Source organism: Lampris incognitus, chromosome 17 (assembly GCF_029633865.1).
Source record: "Lampris incognitus isolate fLamInc1 chromosome 17, fLamInc1.hap2, whole genome shotgun sequence".
NCBI lineage: Eukaryota > Metazoa > Chordata > Actinopteri > Lampriformes > Lampridae > Lampris > Lampris incognitus.
In genome coordinates, this window is record NC_079227.1 from 36,177,877 (window position 1) to 36,195,698 (window position 17,822).

The 17,822-nt window shown below is 45.5% G+C and overlaps 1 protein-coding gene across 1 annotated transcript in view; it reads right to left on the reverse strand.

Moving 5' to 3' along the window:
- plce1 (phospholipase C, epsilon 1) overlaps positions 1-17,822 on the reverse strand; it is a 157,677-nt gene that overhangs the window by 14,523 nt on the left and 125,332 nt on the right. The window contains exons 29-32 of the mRNA XM_056296770.1: positions 15,756-15,873; positions 13,431-13,568; positions 11,617-11,913; positions 1,517-1,680 (exon numbers count right to left, since the gene is read on the reverse strand). Coding sequence (XP_056152745.1) covers positions 1,517-1,680; positions 11,617-11,913; positions 13,431-13,568; positions 15,756-15,873 — 717 coding nt within the window. The remainder of the gene's footprint in view (positions 1-1,516; positions 1,681-11,616; positions 11,914-13,430; positions 13,569-15,755; positions 15,874-17,822) is intronic.

Sequence of the window (17,822 nt, forward strand, 5' to 3'; positions counted from 1 at the left end):
CTCCAGCGAGTTCTGGGTCTACCCCGTGGTCTCCTCCCAGTTGGACGTGCCTGGAAAACCTCCAGAGGAAGTCGAAGGAGCAGCGGCTCTACTCCAAGCTCCCTCCGGATGTCCGAGCTCCTCACCCTATCTCTAAGGCTGAGCCCAGACACCCTACGGAGGAAACTCATTTCAGCCGCTTGTATCCGCGATCTCACCCTTTCAGTCACTACCCAAAGCTCGTGACCATAGGTGAGGATTGGAACGAAGACTGACTGGTAAATTGAGAGCTTTGTCTTCCAGCTCAGCTTCCTCTTCACCACAACGGTCCAGTACAACGTCCGCATTACTGCTGATGCTGCACCAATCCGCCTGTCAATCTTCCACTCCATCCTACCCTCACTTGTGAACAAGACTCCGAGATACTTGAACCCCTTCCCTTGAGCCAACAACTCATCCCCAAACCGGAAGGAGCAATCTACCATTTTCCAGTAGAGAAACATGAAATGTTTAATGTATTAGCACCCCCTCTGAAGAGGCACAAGGTAAGCATCATATAGTATAGTATAGTATAGTATATTACACAAGGTTAGTAATTTGAGGCAAATTTGTAATTTGTGATATTGGGCTATATAAATAAAATTGACTTGACACATCTCAGCAATCACACAAAAGCTCGAGTTACACCAATATCACATATACTCTGAATTACATGAGAATGTAAAAAGAGTAGAAAAATAAAAGTAGGCAGAGCGTAAAACACAAAGAACAGCCATGGAGACACGTGAGGAACGCTGCCAGCCTAACTGTAGATGATAGGAAGGCTAACTCATAAAATCCAGTTCTGAAGTTTTAACCTCACAATTCAGCAGGAAATGATGAGCCTGACCAGGGACTAAATCTCTGCTTCCACTGTAAAAGCTGGTGGAAACAGTTTATGGTGCGGAGCTTTTATGAGGTCCTGTTCTCATTCACTTCATTCATTTACATGGGATTTACTGGGTGGCCCCCGCATCTGTCAAATAGTAAAAAGCACATGCAGTTCTCGACACAATAAAGCCATCCAAACACTGCTTAATGGGCCTAATAGAAGGCTCGAGCATGCAACTCCAGTGTGTCTGCTCATATTTCTACTGCAGTTCTGACCACATCATTGAAATATGTGTGTGTGGATATGCATGGGTTTCTGTGTGTGTGTGTGTGTGTGAGGCCAAACTTGCGGGAGTAATGCAAATAAAAAAACAAAAGATCCCGCGATCAAACTTGCACTCGTGAAGCGAGGCGACAATTCCCTTCGCGTTTGGTGGGAACACAACATTAGAGGCATTAGCTGTTGTGTAAAACATACCACCACCCTCTACTGAAACCCATATGGATCACCCTCCACAGGGAGCTCATGGGTGAGCTACAGGACAGCGTCCAAAGACCTGGTTGAGATTTAGTGTTTCTACTGTTGACTGAGGAATATGATTTGTTTTCTTGAAAATGTGGAAGTGTGGTGCTCAGTAATAGAACATGCGACGTGTCTTTATCTTACCGTGAGGGAATAGACAGCGGGGCTCATGTTTTCCACGTCCCGCTCCAGAGGACAGAACTGCTGCTGGAGCGGACAGCCACGGTCCCACAGCACCGCCGGCTTCAGCACATAGCCACAGCCGCCATTGGCCTCAAACAATGCTGTGTTTAAGTGCATGGGCAGGTCTAGAAAACAAGAAGTGGGGGGAGCGTGTTAGTGATAACACCCAGTTATTTACAAGTCCGGCACATAGCCACGGATGGCCTTTAGTGACACCATAATTAATGGCAGCAGTGTGGACCCTAGTCACATGACTTGGACTCGAGTCAGACTCAAGTCACAAATACGATTACTTAAGACTTGACTTCACAAAAATGAAAAAGACTCACAACTAAACTTTGACTTCATCAGCAATGACTAATGACTTCACTTGTGTGTACCCAAAGTTAAGAAGAAGTCAGCTGGTGGCAGGGCCTTTTCCTGTCAGGCTCCGTTCTTGTGCAATAACCTGCCTGCTGTCGTCAGACAATCAGAGTCTGCTGAGTCATTTAAATCCAAACGTAAAACTCGTCTTTTTGCCTTAACCTACAATTAGTTGCATTTAGGCTGAGTACTTCATGACCTTTACTTCATGGTGGGTCAGTTTCTGTCTCAATGAATTAACCAACCACTGCTCTGCTGACGAGATTATAGCGTATAGATTACTGACTATTGCAAACTGTTCTCTCATACATCTTTTCTCTCTCTCTGAATGATGTCTTCTCCTGTCTCTTCTCCTGTGTGTGTGAATGGTGTGATGTGAGTCTCCCTTGTGTGCATGTGTAGTCTGTCCTCCTGTCAGGTCTACATGGTGATGGTGGTCACGTGGCTCAGGTCCTGGGCTGTTCAGGAGATGTCTGGAAACTGCCTGGCATCCTCCTCATCATATTCTTCATGTATCTTAAAAGTCCATTATAATTGTGTTATCCTCTTTCAACGTTGTATTGTGTAAATTGTGTAAACACAACATCATTGCACGTTGTCCGTCTTGGGAGAGAGATCCTCCTCTGTTGCTCTCCCTGAGGTTTCTTCCTAGGTTTTCTCCCTGTTAAAGATTTTTTTTTTTAAGGGAGTTGTTCCTTATCCGATGCGAGGGTCTAAGGACAGGTTGTTGTGTTATCGTAAAACCCCTTCAGGCAAATTTGTGATAATGGGTGATACATTATAAATATAAATTATAATTATAAATATAAAATACAAATATACATTATAATTATAATAATATAATATACATATATTATATAAATATATATATTATATAATATATATCTATGTCATATATTATATAAATATAATACAATACATACAGGAAGAAATGGAAACAGATGCTATGGCAACCACTAACGGGAGCAGCCGAAAGTAGTAGTAGTGGATTATATAAATATTATATAAATATTATAAATATAAATTATGAATTATAAATTGACATTACTTAAACAGGTCACTGCTGTGTGTGTGGTGGACTTTTTCCACCGAATATTATGAAGGTTCGGAAAGAGTTAAGTTTCGTAGCAGCTCTCAGAAACCGCTTTAAAGTGCTTTGGCACAGAAACTAAAGAACAAACAGTCACAAAATAACAGAACAAGGCAGCTGAGGTAAAGAGGGGGAGAAGGGAGATAGAGGAGGGATAAAGGGAGTGCTAGTGGGAAATGAGAGAACCCGAGAGGGAGTGATCTGAAAAGGAGAGGAGATGAAAAAGATTCAGAGCAGGAGACAGCAGAAGTTATTCAACGTATTATCTCTTTCAGAGAGCCTGCTATCACAAACATCCAACTGTCACTGGTTCAGAGTGTCAACGAAGACGACCCAGACAGGTAGGATGGAAAGCAGAGATGCTGATAAGGACGGCAAAGAGGTCAAGATACAGACAGACACAAAGATAAAGCGACAGAAAGACGGGGGGGGGGGGTTGGAGTGATCGACAGACAACGTGGGCTAGTTAGTGAGAAAGGGAAATGAGCGAAAATGGGGGACTAAAAGACAAAGGGACCGACGAAGAAGAAGAAAAAAAAAACATATCCTCTTCCAGGTTGGGAAGATGGTGACGCGAATTCGCATTTGTGGAGGCCTCACTCAGTACCGTCAATGTAGTGTGTTTGTCCACGTCTATGTTTTTGTCTTCGTTTGTTGGCTGGGAGAGCTGGCGCTGGACCGGCTGCGAGAGCTTGGTCTGCTGCACTGTGGGCCCAGGGACCGCGGCCTTGCCCGGAGCTGCACCCGAGGAGGTAACACCAAGCGTGGTCTGACAGGACGAGGAAGTGGGGCAGGCAGGCTAAGCTAACTGTTAGCCCATGCAGACCGGCAGTTCCAATAACACCGAGGGTAGTCTGGTGGCAGTTTCACCAGACATTGACTGTGGTGTTTTTGATGTCGCTGTGTGGAGTGTGGGGAGGTGTGTCGAGGGTGTCTGGCTGGGGGAGTTGGCGCTAGATCGGCTGGGAGGGCTTGGTCTGCTTCATCTGGTTGCCACAGCGACCATCGCCCCTGCCTGGAGCTGCGCCCGAGGAGGAAACATGGAGGGTGGTCTGACAGGACGCGTAATCGGGACAGGCTAAGCTAACTGTTAGCCCATGCAGACCGGCGGTTCCGACAGTCATCCTGGCTGGCGTTCGTTCCCTTGGACAGTGATTTTGTTGTTTAGTTTGGACATATGTGTTAGTTTGAATATGTGTTCTTATAGTTCTTGAGCGTGTTTGTGTCTTTGTGTTGTACTGCTGTGGGCTGGGGGAAACAGCGTTTCGTTTCATGTCATGTGTGCAAGTACATGAGGCGAAATGACAAATAAAACGTTCCTGATGCCTGAAAAAAGAAACAAATGACAGGAATTACGAATGAGAACAAGATGGACTAGATAGAGACGAGCAAGGATGAACCACCCGGAGAGCGAAGGGAACGAAAGAAGCGAGAGAAAAAGACAAGGGATGTGGGGGGGGGGTTATTTGGATGTAATGTCCTCTGTCAGGAAACATGAGCTACTTTTATCTGTTAAGAGTTCATAGAGCCAGTGTGGACAATTCCCCTGAGAAAGAAACGTATTGTTCTACTGAACTTTATCTCGAACTCTTTGGCTCTTGGTTTGGGTAAGAGGTCTGGATTGGCTCTGGCCAGTGGAAAAACCATATCACATTAAGTGCCTTCTAGCAGTCTGTATTAAGAAACAAAAATCGAACAGATGGTTCACATACGAGCGAGAGCGTCCCTTGCTAGCGGATATAATTCAGTGCGCCTCTTCGCTCATTGTTTGTTCATTATTTGAGGTAAGTGGCTGTTTGAAGCTTAAGGAACAGGGCACACACATTATTCAGTGTGCCTCCGTCACTTTCCATTTCAAAAAAGACCTGCTATGTAAGTGGAATTTCTAATTAGGAATCAGGAACACTATTTGTCATTTCACCTCATGTACCTGCACACATGAAGTGAAACGAAATGCTGTTTCCCCCAGCCCACAGCAGTGCAACACAAAGACAAAAAACACTCATAACTACAAGAACACACACATTCAAATGAACACATGTATCCAAACTAAAAAATAAAATAAAAAAAAATTACTGTCCAAGGGTACGAACCACAGCCAGGATGACTGTCAGAACCACTGGTTTGCATGGGCGCTAGCAGTTAGCCTAGCCTGCTCCGATTATGCGCCCTGTCAGACCGCCCTCCATGCTCCCTCTAGCTCGGGCGCAGCTCCAAGCAGGGGCTGGGGTCCCTGTGGCAACTGGACGAAGTAGACCAAGCCCTCCAGGCTGATCCAGCACCAGCTCTCCCAGCCAGACACCCTTGACACACCTCCCTGCACTCCACACAACGATGTCAAAAACACCACAGTCAACGCCAGACGAGGCCGCCGCCAGACCACCCTCGGTGTTGTCAGAACTGCCGGTCTGAGGGTGTTAGCAGTTAGCTTAGCCTGCCCCGCTTCCGCGTCTTCTCAAACCGCCCTCGGTTTTACCTCCTTGGGTGCAGCTCCGGGCACGGCCGACAGCGCAGCAGACCAAGCAGCAGGCCGCTGCGAATGTGAATTCGCGTCGCCATCTTACCACACTGGAAGCGGAAGAATTGTTTGGAATTAAGTGGTTTTATGCCACGGAGATGGGCGGGGATGATGAAGTGAAGAAAAAAATAAAAGGCCGAGGAAGGTTGTGATAGATAAATGGATGTGAAAACGAAAACCTGACAATAAATGTGAGGTTTTGTTACACGCAACTTAACCCACTGTCTGTGGATTCTCAAACCCATAAACCAGGCCATGATGAACATATCAGCCTGTATTAGAGCCTTCAATGGCTAAGTTATCCTGCGGATAAAAAATGAAACAAAAACTTTAAACCGCGCCTATCTGAAAACGGGAAAGAAAAAATAAAACACACTATTTATCACAACTGAACCTGGGTCGCTGAAAGTAATTTTCTTAAAATAAGTGAGTCATTCTCACTGCCAGGATCATCCCTCTTGCGGCAGGGCAATTTTCTTTTGATGTTGCTTCTGGTCATTTTTGAAATAAAACGTTTCTAGCTTTGACAAACATCGGCAACCAGCGCTTCTGATAGCAAAGCCTGAATCACTTTGTCCCCAAATGAATGGATTTAGCATGAACGAAATAAGACTGCAGCAGCAATGCAGACGACTTTAAGTCATTCCTTAGTACGAATAAATATTTAAATATGGATTTGTAGGGAATCAAATGAATGACTGCATTAGACAAAGCTGTGCATGAAAATCAAAAAGGGTCAATAATTTAGACTATATTGTACTATAGTGGCTATCAACGATTTTAATTGACCTCACGTTTCATCAAACTCTTTCTCATTCCGACAGACACACCAATCACCTGCATGTCCTCCCTCACCACATCCATAAACCTCCTCTTTGGCCTTCCTCTTCTCCTCTTCCCTGGCAGCTCCATGTTCAGCATCCTTCTCCCAATATACCCAGCATCTCTCCTCCACACATGTCCAAACCATCTCAATCTTGCCTCTCTTGCTTTGTCTCCAAACCGTCCAACCTGAGCTGTCCCTCTAATATACTCCTTCCTAATCCTGTCCTTCTTCATTCCCAATGAAAATCTTAGCATCTTCAACTCTGCCACCTCCAACTCCACCTCCTGTCTTTTCATTAGTGCCACTTTCTCCAAACCATATAACATAGCTGGTCCCACAACCATCTTGTAAACCTTCCCTTTAACTCTTGCTGATACCCTTCTGTCACAAATCACTCCTGACACTCTTCTCCACCCACTGCCCCCTGCCTACACTCTCTTCTTCACCTCTCTCCTGCAATCCCTATGACTTTTGACCCCAAGTATTTAAGCTCATCCACTTTCGCCACCTCTACTCCTTGCATCCTCACCATTCCACTGTCCTCCCTCTCATTCACGCATATGTATTCTGTCTTCTTCCCACTGACCTTCACTCCTCTTCTCTCCAGTGCATACCTCCACCTCTCCAGGCTCCACCTGCAACCTACTCTCACTACAGATCACAATGTCGTCCGCAAACACCATAGTCTGCGGAGACTCCTACCTGATCTTGTCCATCAATCTGTCCATCACTATTGCAAACAAGAAAGGGCTCAGAGCCGATCCTTGATGTAATCCCACCTCCACCTTGAACCCATCTGTCATTCCAACCACACACCTCACCACTGTCACACTTCCTTCATACATATCCTGCACCACTCCTACATACTTCACCGCAACTCCTGACTTCCTCATACAATACCACACCTCCTCTCTCTAAATCTACAAAGACACAATGTAACTCCTTCTGGCCTTCTCTATACTTCTCCATCAACATTCTCAAAGCAAACATCACATCTGTGGTGCTCTTTCGTGGCATGAAACCATACTGCTGCTCGCTGATCGTCACCTCTCCTCTTAACCTAGCTTCTATTACTCTTTCCCAGATCTTCATGCTGTGGCTGAACAACTTTATGCCTCTGTAGTTGCTACAGTTACGCACATCGCTCTTATTCTTGAAAGTCGGTACCAGTATGCTTCTTCTCCACTCCTCAGGTATCCTCTCACTTTCCAAGATTCTGTTAAACAATCTAGTTAAAAACTCCACTGCCATCTCTCCTAAACATCTCCATGCCTCCACAGGTATGTCCTCAGAACCAACTGCCTTTCCACTCTTCAACCTCTTCATAGCTGCCCTCACTTCCTCCTTGCTAATCCACCGCACTTCCTGATTCCCTATCCCCACATCATCCAACCTCCTCTCTCTCATTTTCTTCATTCATCAGCCCCTCAAAGAACTCCTTCCACCTTCTCAACACACTCTGCTTACTTGTCAGCGCATTTCCATCTCTGTCCTTGATTGCCCTAACCTGCTGCACATCCTTCCCAGCTTGGTCCCTCTGTCCATTCAATCGGTACAAGTCCTTTTCTCCGTCTTTTGTGTCTAATCTGTCATACAACTCACCATACGCCTTTTCCTTTGCCTTTGCCACCTCTCTCTTCGCTTTAGGCTGCATCTCCTTGTACTCCTGTCTACTTTCTTCATCTCTCTGCCTATCCCACTTCTTCTTTGCCAACCTCTTCCTCTGTATACTTTGCTGTACTTCCTCATTCCACCACCAAGTCTCTTTGTCTTCTTTCCTCTGCCCTGATGACACACCAAGTACCTTCCTAGCTGTCTCCCTCACTATTTCTACAGTGGTTGTCCAGCCATCCGGCAACTCTTTACTACCACCCAGTGTCTGTTTTAACTCCCCCCTCAACTCCACACAAAAGTCTTCCTTCTTCAACTTCCACCATTTGATCCTTGGCTCTGCCTTCACTCTCTTCCTGTTCTTGGTCTCCGGAGTCATCCTACAGACCACCATCTGATGCTGCCTAGCTACGCTCTCCCCTGTCACCACCTTGCAGTCTCCAATCCCTTTCAGATCGTGCCTCCTACATAAGATATAGCTCTCTGTGACTGCCCTAGGCACTGTAAATGGAGACAGAAATTGTTCTCTGTACCCACTTCTTATCAGCCAATCAGGAGACCCTTTGCAAGGTGATGTCTCCATTGGTCTGTACTTGTCAATAAGTACTGACTCTGTCACTGAGCCATGATCATGAGATAAGATTGCAAGATAACTTATGTCCTCTGTCAATCAAGTGTTCGTTCATGTGGGGACACACGATGCAGCTCGTCAGCAGTCTGAACTAACCACAAAGGATTTTAATTACCTTTTTAGCTTTTTAAGTACTTGAGGAAAGTCCGTTTTTATTTCCAGTCCTATTTCCAAACTGGCCCATGGAGCAGGGCGTTTCAGCAGAATCCTGAGTCTCCACCCTGTGCTCAACTCCGCCTGCAGAGCTCACAACTTGCCTTTCTGATATTAAATCCTGGATGTCCGAAAATTTTCTTAAATTTAATGATGATGAGTCTGAGGTCATTCTGTTCAGTCCCCCGAATTCCATCAATCCTTTTGTTACAAATCTTGGTGGTCTGTCAAATAGTCTTAAGTAGGCTGCTAGGAATCTAAGGGTAATATTCGATACTAATAATCAAATCAAAAAATGTTGTTCAGTCATGTTTTTTCCAGCTCAAGATAATCTCTAAAATTAGGTCATTTTTATCAGCTGCTTATCTACAAAAAGTTCTACATGCTTTTATCTATTCTCGGCTTTATTGCAACACATTTTAATCAAGTATCAGCCAGGGCTCCCTCCACCATCTGCAGCTGGTATAAAACGCTGCAACTCAACTAATTACTGGGACAAAGAGGCATAATCACATCATCCCTGTGCTTGCCTTGTGACACTGGCTCCCTGTTAGATTTCGAAGTGATTTCAAAATTTTATTGCTCACTTTTAAGGCCATAAACAGTATTGCTCCTAAATACATCTCTGATTTATTGACCTGGTATGCACCCTCTTGATCATTAAGATCCACAGATGGAGCCCTGCTGGTTATTCCCAGATCATGGTTTGTTACAAAGGCTGATCGGGCTTTTGCTGTTCGAGACTCCACACTATGATACTCTCTTCCTACTGAACTCAAACACACCAAGTCTCCAGCTTATTTTAAATCTCTACTTAAAAATGTTCTCTTTGTGAAAACGTTTGGAATTTTTTAAAATTTATTTATAGTTTTTATTTTTATTCCTATTTAATTGGTCTTATTAATGTATTATTGATACCTCCTCTTTGCGCATGTCCTTTGGTATTATTCTCATTTTTGCCTTGTCTGATTTTATTTCTTTTGTAAAGCACTTTGTAACATGGTTAAGAAATGTGCTATATAAATAAAGTTATCATTATTATCATTTGGCTCTTATTGCTGAGCTGAGCCAAATGACGTGGCTCACTAAAAAGAGCCGGAATTCCCATCACTATAACTTAGCTGTCTTCTGTTGGGTCTAGCAAAGTTGTTAGCAGCATTGGTGTAATCCAAAATGCTTGCTGTGATGTGGCATGACATTCGCTTGTTCGTTTTTCAGGCAAGCAATCAAACTGGCACGAGGACAGCGAAGCTAGATTTCGCTTCACGTTTGGTTAAAACACAGTTAGGCAGAAGTGTGTGTGTGTGTGGGGGGGGTCTTGCAGGATGTTTTCAAACTATAGCCAGCTCTTGCTAACTTCAATTAAAAAGGCTTCATTAGAATAGAACAGTATTCTTAAAAATGATCAGGGGCTGTATTAATCAAACATCTTAAAGCTAAAAGTAGCTCCCAACTGGCCGATTTAGAAGTAAACCCCACAAATAATGGGCATGTCACTCTTCATTCTAAGACTCCTACATTTTTTTTTTAGCCAAGAGTCATTCATGAAGAATTTTAACTCCAGAATTAGCTCTTAAATCCGTGAAACGTTAGCTGTAGTTAGGAGAACTCCAAAGTCACTAAGACCAAATCATAACAGACCCAGAGATGGCTGCTGCCATTAACAGCTAATGATGTTAGACCGGAGGGTGATCACAGGTCCAAATTTACCTGTTATGTCTTTCCTTTCATGGACATGTTGTGAAAGAAGTGAAAGTTGGTCTTGTGTCCAGTTTGGTTTCTCTTTATGTTTGCATGGCGATATGTCAGGCTTGTTCTCAATAGCCATGGTCATTCCTCATTTTAGGCTGATGAAAAGGCTGCGTTTAAAAACCTTCAATCTATTTGATAACTATTTTAGGTATATGTGTAATTGCACAAAAATAAAGCCTACTTGATCAAGTCATTTTATTTTTGATTTCATTAATGTAATCATGTATGTATTTAATGTATATTAGTAGATCAACATTTTCTTTAAAAATAAATTATTTGACTATGGCAACAAGGGTTTGTGCCTACTGCCATTGCATTGTTAGTCTGATGTATAGTCTGCTGTATGTTGTTCACGTCTAGACAAAGACCTGTTGTGGTCCAAGTGTCAATTGAATGAACTTAATCAGGAACATTTAAGCAAGTGTGCAGACTCTATTTTTCTTTTCTTTTTTTAATTTATTGTACGTATCCTGTTTGCCAAATTACTATATGTTTTGTGTGGATTCAGCCAATCAAACACTTATTAAAAGTCTCCTGTATAGACATTGGAATTGCTTCCAAAGTGTTTTGGGATCCCATCCAAGCCAAACTTTGGAGGTTTTGTTGTATTTTAGGGAGAATTCACCAACACAGTTCCCTGTCAGCCAATCACTGCTGGCAAAGGAAGTGAGTGCGCTCATGAAACACGACACCATCCATAGCAATGGGGTCAACTCTGCCCTCTCCTCTTAGCTTAAGACTTCACCCAATTCCTCACTCACCCAATTCTTCGCTCGATTCCTTCCATGGTAAAAGTTGGTCTCAGCAGCCTCTTGAATCGGTTTCAACTCAGAACTCTTAGTCTCATTTAGGAATACTCTCAGCGCTAAGGTAAAATGCCTCATGAATACGGCCCCTGGCCTCTAAAACAGGTCAGTTTGTGGCAGCTTTAAAGGCTAGAATTCATTGAAAGAATTGGTTCTTAGTAGGTTCAGTCAAATTGAGGGATGGATCTTGAAATTTGTGCGCTTGCCGTCCATGAAGGAAACATTTATTGGTACTACTTCTGGCAACATTTGACAACCCCAGTCCCACCCGGACAAAGGCTGGGAGCAGCTAGCATTTGAGCTTTCCTCACCATCAGTCTGGTAGTTGAGGGCCACCAGTTGAATGCCATGCAGCCAGAACGGCAGCGGGTTGGGGTTCGCCGAGTCGATCCTGGTGGCAGCCGGGTATGTCCTCAGCAGCTGGCACACGGTGTGCTGGATCAGCTTCTGAGAGTAGCGCCGACACAGACGCTTGGCGGCGTTCTCATTGACAGAGGAGATGTGGTAGCACTTGGGTGTGCGGATGATGGCACTGAGAGAGGTGGGGGCGTTGAGGACAGGAGATGTCTGCTGCTCCTCCCAGCTCAGTCGTAGACCCTCAGCGCCACCTTAAGTCAGGGATGCGATAAGGAATTTAGACAGTTCACACAAATGGTCGCCATATGCTTTGTATCTAATTGTTCTTCATGGTATCAGGAGTAACAGCATAAGTAGCTCAACTAGCTACTGCTAAACTCTAGGATAAACAATGCTAGCATTTGAAAAGTGGAACATATCTTTTATTTTTTCCCCTTTGGGGTCAGGCATGCCAAGGTCTAAGTGCATCTTCTCTCTGGGCAGTGTCCCATTTGATGGACGCCTTTGCCGTTTAAATGTACACATTCACATTTATTTCTCAGAAAGATGAATCGGTTCATCTGGACACAACGTTTATCAGGAGGGATGTTTCATCACTCATCTAAGTGACCTCTTAAGTCTCAACTGACTGCAGGTATCCCCACCCTTATAAACAATACAGTGGCATAATGACCGAACCAACGATCAGTTTCACATGCAAGTTACTGTGACCATTAACTAGAGTTACAATGGCCATGTGTACTATCCACAGAGAGGATTTGGGAATAGTTGCAATCACAGCATTGCAAGATGGTGAAAGATGTACTCTTGCGCCCTCCTCGGTTCAGGGATGGTCGTTCCCTCTTCACATAGATGGCCTCTTTGACTCCCCCAGATGTAGCCCCTCTTAGATGTACCCTTAGCCCCCCCCCCCTTGGGGGGCCTAAGACTACATCTGTTGCCATCATACAATGCTGTCTGTGATTACAACGATGAGTGTGTCAGTTTGGGCCCAGACACACCAAACCTAGTGGCGACAAAGGCCGACTGTTGCATTGCCTCACGTCACCTGCCGTCTGGGCCAAAAAGTAGCAAAGACTACAGCCGACGGCCAACTAGCATGTGGGTTCTGCACTGATTCGCTAAGCTGAACAGCCAATCAGAGTGATCTCTCTCACTGACGGGCTCCGCCGAGTCAACATGCTGAATCAACAGAAAAGCTGCCGACAGGGGTCCGATTAGTGCCGACGGTGAGGGACACACCGCAAAAACTAGGGTCACAGACGCTCACTGATGGCCCAACATGGGCCGACCATCGGGCTGGTGTGTCAGGGCCCTTAGATGAGTGATGAAACGTTTCTCCCAATAAACGTATCCAGATGAACTGATCAACTTTCTGTGACTTCCGTACCTGGATTACTGAGCATGCATCAAGACACTTACATCTGAGCACACACACGGATGTAAAATATGCACACACACTCACTCCTCAGATGCACACTTTTACCTCCCACACACACAATATACATTCACAATCTTTCAGACACATGCTCTCTACCAAACACACACACACACACACACGCTTCCATTCACTCTTTCTTCCCCCTCTCTCCCACACTGCAAGAAATCCATCCGGAAATCCATCCTCCTTTCCCCACAATTTCTACATTCTCTCTCTCTCTCTCTCTCTCTCTCTCTCTCTCTCTCTCTCTCTCTCTCTCTCTCTCTCTCTCTCTCGCTCTCATAAGCAGAGTTAAACAAACACACACGATTGCACAGTCCTACGTACCCTTCCCAGGGGTGCGGCTCTGGGTCACAGTCTCTCCTGGTGCACTACTTCTGGTGGGAGCAGTGCCAAATATGGACTTCCTGCTCTTTCCACGGTCCTTTCCCCTGCCCGAGCCTGCTGGAGACAGCGTGGACAAGCCTGGGTTCCCACACACACACACAAACACACACACACATACGTAGAAGTTGGGTCAATGGTCTGCGCAGCACATGGTGAAGACGGTACAATAATCACTACGCAACATTCCCTCAGTCTCTTTCTCCTCCTCCTCTCCTTTCATCAGCTCATGGCTTCTTGGTTGTCCTGCCCTGCTCATGGGACCTGAGTCTGGGTGGGCAGAGCTAATCAGAACCTGGTTTACATGTCAACTTATAATTGCTGGTTTGATTCACTTTGTTCTCTACTACTGCCCCACTCCTTCTACCGCCATCTCTTTACTTCTACATCTGCCTCCTCTTCCTCATCTCCAGCTCACTTGTTCAGTCTTCCATCCTCCACGTCTCTCTCCCGCTCTCTCTCCACCCCCTCTCTCGCGCTCTCCCCCTCTTTCTCATTCTCTCCAGTCTCTCTCCTCCTCTATTTCTTGCTGTCTCTCCCCCTCTCTTTCTCGCTCTCTCTCCCCGTCTCTCTCGCTCTCTCCCTTCTTTCTTGCTCTCTCCCCCTCTCTCTGTCTCGCTCTCCCTCCCCCTATCTTTCTTGCTCTCTCCCCCATCTCTCTCTCTTGCTCCCGCCTGCCTCAGTCTCCCCCCATCCCTCTCTCTCCCCCGCTCTCTGTCCCCCTCTCTGTCTCTTTCTTGCTCACTTTCTCTCCCCCTCTGTCTCTTTCTCGCTCTCCCTCTCCCCCTCTGCCCCCCATCCCCAAGACAAGGTCTCTAGGAATAGTAAACAAGCGGCGCAGCAGTGGAAACATCAGCAGGTTTATAAGGGCAGATGTCATGTTAGGAAAAGAGGAAACAAGCAGAGAGGAGGGTATTTGAGGGAAGAGGAGTCGATGAGAGGATGATATTTAAGGAACGATAAAGGACATCCAGGATGGCTCTCAACAAAGTGGAAATATGAGCGCTTTTATAAGGGCAGGGGAAGCACAGACTCAAGCATCCTCAGCTGCTTAAACAACCAATTTCCATGGAATATGTTTTGGCGGGTATCTTAATATACCCTGCCGCCGACCTTTTGAGTCCTGACCCAGATTTCAAGAAACACCGTCCTCATGCAGAATATTGGACCACACAATTTCTCTCGCTCAAGTCCCAGGATGAACAGTGTGAGGTTGCTTTCCCATGGGGTAGGGGGTTATGTTTGTCAGTGGGCTGTGTATGTTTTTTGGGGGGTCGGGATGTCAAAGTCTGTGAGAAGAAGGAAAATCATTATACATATCGAGCACTGAAAAAATCACGAGGACTGCCCGAGGTTTTCATGAGATGAGATGTGGACAGTGAAGAGTAGTGGGTGAGCGTGATGAGCAGTAGACTGACATGCCAGCGGGAGGACAGCTGGCGTCGGACTGCACCTCTCAACAAACGCATGTCATGTCATCAAGTCATGCTCATCATCACATGAGAAGCTCATCTTCTGCAGCACTGGATTTTTTGAATTATTCTGTCACGTCTGTCACTCCACGCTTTCCAGTCGTCACTCTGCACAGTAAACACTGACGGACAGGGTTTGTTACGAGACTCTCACCGGAGGTGAAGGGAAGAGGAGAACCTATAGAGGGAGAAAAACATGCAACACTTTTTTTTGGGGGGGGGGGATCCTTTTTCTCCCCAATTGTACTGGGCCAATTACCCCACTCTTCCGAGCCATCCCGGTTGCTGCTCCAACCCCCTCTGCTGATCCGGGGAGGGCTGCAGACTACCACATGCCTCCTCCCATACATGTGGAGTCGCCAGCCACTTCTTTTCACCTGACAGTGAGGAGTTTCACCAGGGGGGTGTAGCGCATGGGAGGATCACGCTAATTCCCCCAGTTCCCCCAAACGGGCGTCCCGACCGACCAGAGGAGGCACTAGTGCAGCGACCAGGACACATACCCACATCCGGCTTCCCACCCGCAAACATGGCCAATTGTGTCTGTAGGGACGCCTGACCAAGCGGGAGGTAACACAGGGATTCGAACTGGGAAGCCCAGGTTGGTAGGCAACATAACAGACTGCCACGCCACCTGGACGCCCCAAACATGCAACACTTAAACAGGAGAAAGATGTCACAGAGAGAGAGGAAGAGAGAGGGAGAAGTTAAGAGTTTGTGTGATTGTGAGAGATAGAGAGAAAAAAAACAGGGGTACAACAGACAAAGGTGGAGCGGTGAATGCAGACCACCGTACCGGGGAACTTGACGGCCTGGCAGTAGATGATCAGGTCTGACAGCTCCTGGGCGATCTGTCGACTCTCCTTCTTGTTCTGAGGGAGGTAGAACTCCTCACCCAGCTCCATGTCAAAAACCTAGAGAGGACATGGACAGGAAGGTCAATTTAAATTAAAACAGACTGTGTTTCTAAGTTGAACAGGGGGTTGAACGCTATACATAAAGGAATATGGGGATTACATTATATATTATAACGTGAAGGAAACCTTAAAAAAAGAAAAAAACATGGAAGATGTCATAAGGCTTAACAATGACCCAAGCAAAAAAATTACCCTCCAAACTAGATACTGTTAGACTGTGTCTGCAAATATAGTAAAAAACAGAGAATTTCGGGGTGTCCGGGTGGCTTGGCGGTCTATTCCGTTGCCTAGCAATACGGGGATCGCTGGTTACCTCCGGCTTGGTCGGGCGTCCCTACAGACACAATTGGCCGTGTCTGTGGGTGAGAAGCCGAATGTGGGTATGTGTCCAGGTCGTTGCGCTAGCACCTTCTCTGGTCAGTCGGGGCGCCTGTTCGGAGGGGAGGGGAACTGGGGAAGTAGTGTGATCCTCCCACGTGCTACGTCCCCCTGGTGAAACTCCTCACTGTCAGGTGAAAAGAAGCAGCTGGCGACTCCACATGTATCGGAGGAGGCATGTGGTAGTCTGCAGCCCTCCCCGGATTGGCAAGGGGTGGGGGGGTGTGGAGCAGCGACTGGGATGGCTTGCAAGAGTGGAGTTATTGGCCGGGTATGACTGGGGAGAAAAAAGGGGGGGAAATCCCCCCCCCCCAAAAAAAACAAAACAGAGAATTTTATAACTTTGTAATGCAAAAAGGCAATACCCCTTTTTCCAAAGTATGTTCAATTAATTAAAGGGAAAATTCGCCAATTTTCAATCCTCATCCCTGTCTACCTGCAAAAGGGATAGCACATGAAAATACCTGCAGTTGCTCCTGCATCTCTGGGCTGGCAGTGAACTAGAGCTTTTTTCCAGTTGCCAAGTGATGTATCGTGACGTCAGTTGGCGGTCGACAAAACTAAAAAACTACGGGCTAGCAGGGTTTCTAATAATCTAATCTGCTCTAAAGATGCTGTTAAAAAAAAAAAAACACATCCTCGTTCTCTCGGTTAAGCTACGTTTCTAATGGTGGAACACATCCCACACCACCAGCACAGAGGAGTTTATGGACGATACAGTGGTTTACATTAGGGATCGACCGATTATGGGCCTGCCCGATTATGGGCGTAGATATTCGTCATTTTTCATATCATCGTTATCGGCATATTTTTATCGGCCAAGCTGATATTTTTTTTTTAATCACATATTGAAAATTTTTATTTCCTTACATACAGAAAAAAGGTCTTGAAGCAATCACACGAAGAGGAGAGATGTGAAAAGAGGAGAAAGGGGAAACTTGTAAAAAAATGGCAAGCAAGAATGGTCAGGGTGTGTTCAAAAGCATGGGAGGGTTTTGTCTGTGTCCCATTCCTCACTGACTATTGATAAGTACCTCATGCAACCCCACTTCCAAAAACCTGAACTATCCCTTTAAAGAAAAGAGAAGGGGAACATGATGACATTTTTCCATTCAGTTCAGTCAAAGCCTGCTGGGAACACTTTAACCAATTTATGTGGAATTATTTTAATATTATAATTATTCAGTTTGATCAAAGTTTACTTCCTGCTGCCCACGCTGTATAATTCATTCCATTATGATGTTTTGGTTGTTATTTATTTTTAATCAAAAAAGAATTCCACTCAGATTGTTATCTAGTGCCTTGAACATCATGCACTTCATTTTTCAAATATTTTCTGTTTTACACAAAATTCAGACAAACCACATGTTCATTTAAAGGCAGCCTTGTGTTGGACTTTATTTCGTCAATCAACTACAATACTCATCAATGCTGATTGCACGTACACAAAACCATTAGCAAACCAAATTAACCAATGCTACGTGCTACTGAAGTACCCTCGAACCAGCCACCGAGCCCTTTACCTGCTGCAAGTTCAGCCAGGGCATAGATAGGCTAGCTAATTAACT